Source organism: Zophobas morio, unplaced genomic scaffold, assembly GCF_036711695.1.
Source record: "Zophobas morio isolate AGI-343-1 ecotype UQ-CSIRO unplaced genomic scaffold, CSIRO_AGI_Zmor_V1 ptg000017l, whole genome shotgun sequence".
Lineage (NCBI taxonomy): Eukaryota > Metazoa > Arthropoda > Insecta > Coleoptera > Tenebrionidae > Zophobas > Zophobas morio.
Window position 1 is genome coordinate 9,889,150 of NW_026972122.1, and position 1,500 is coordinate 9,890,649.

General features: G+C 35.0%; 1 protein-coding gene across 1 annotated transcript; it reads left to right on the forward strand.

The window, feature by feature from the left end:
* Window positions 1-822: 822 nt before the first annotated feature.
* Window positions 823-1,221, forward strand: LOC135129915 (DNA-directed RNA polymerase II subunit RPB9-like). Its single transcript, XM_064057182.1, has one exon. The coding sequence runs from the start codon at window positions 823-825 to the stop codon at window positions 1,219-1,221; it is 399 nt and encodes a 132-aa protein (XP_063913252.1).
* Window positions 1,222-1,500: the final 279 nt, after the last annotated feature.

Genomic DNA, 1,500 nt, shown 5'->3' on the forward strand with positions numbered 1-1,500 from the left:
TATTCTCACATATTTTAATGGGTACGACAGATAACCTTAAAAGTTTTGCCAGTGCTTTTAATGCATCTTTTGTTTATGCTTATTTATCTTACTTGTTGCCTACTTGAAGTATACCATATGTAAAGTAAAGTTTTTGTCAGTACACTTACGGTGCCAGTTATTTGAATTACTTGAATCTCCCTTGTCGATGGCTTGGAGAGTATCATAAAATATAGTGGCCTCATCATGAAACTTTGACTAAAGTTATAAATCATAACGACAACGAAACTCATCGGGTTTAAGTAATTTACTACAGTAATAAGTAACCTAGACCAAACACTTACATAATATGATAATGTTAATCCACCCTTCACATCTCTTGTAGGTATTTGAAGAAAATTGTGTTAAATTACTTAAACCTGTTTCTTTGTCGTTATGATTTAGTCAAAGTTTCTTACAGTGGTTATCATCTTTTATTCGAATACTCGTTCCACATTTCGTGAAAAACTGCAACAAATGGAATATCTCTTATTACCTAATTCTTTTTTTAAGAGGAACTAAAAGATTTTGATACCTACATATTGTGAAATCTCTTACTTACGCTACTCTAGGTTTTAAATCGACTGAAAAACAAAGCATTTAACAAATTCCAAAGAAAGATCACTAATGACAATCCCAATCTTAAGCTGCCCATTAGGAAACAATAGTTTTTCGAAGAACTGGTGACCATTGATATACCCCTCCTCAACCATCTCTTGTATTTAAACCATCTCTAAACCGACAGTGTTTCATAACTTCGAGTTCGTGATCATCGTTTCAAGCACACTTTGTGTTCTTTCAACCATGTCGAATCCATCAACTTCAAACACTTATGTACCTAGTGGCGGTCCTCCGTTTGTTGGAATTCTCTTTTGCCCGGAGTGTAACAATATGTTATACCCAAAAGAGGACAAAGAAACCAAGACTCTTTTTTACGCCTGCCGCAATTGTTCGCACAAACAACTTGCCAAGAACAAGTGCGTTTACGTCAACAAGATCGTGCAAGACGTAGACGAATTAAGGAATATCGTCCCTGATGTTGTCAATGATCCAGCTTTGCCGAGGACTGATTGCCATCCATGCCCTCAGTGTGGTCGTCAAGACGCAGTTTTTTTCCAAGCCGAAAGCCGAAGAGCTGAAAGCGAGATGAGACTGTATTATGTGTGTCGAAACTCAAAGTGCCTACATCGGTGGACTGAATAAACCTAACTACCAATTATAATATGTAACAGTACCTATTTCAAATCTATACAATTTTATTATGTTTGTATGTAAATGTTGTTAACTCTATGTAATAAAGAAGTATATAAATTCGAAAATGTTTTTCTCCTCGGCAATAATAAATTATTGTTGTAAGTCAACGTCGTCAATAATCTTACATATTTACCTATGAAGAGAAACACCAATTTACATAAACACAAAGATCTACAGTCGCACACAAAATTATTGTCTGTATCTCTCTGTAACATCGATCCTATTAAA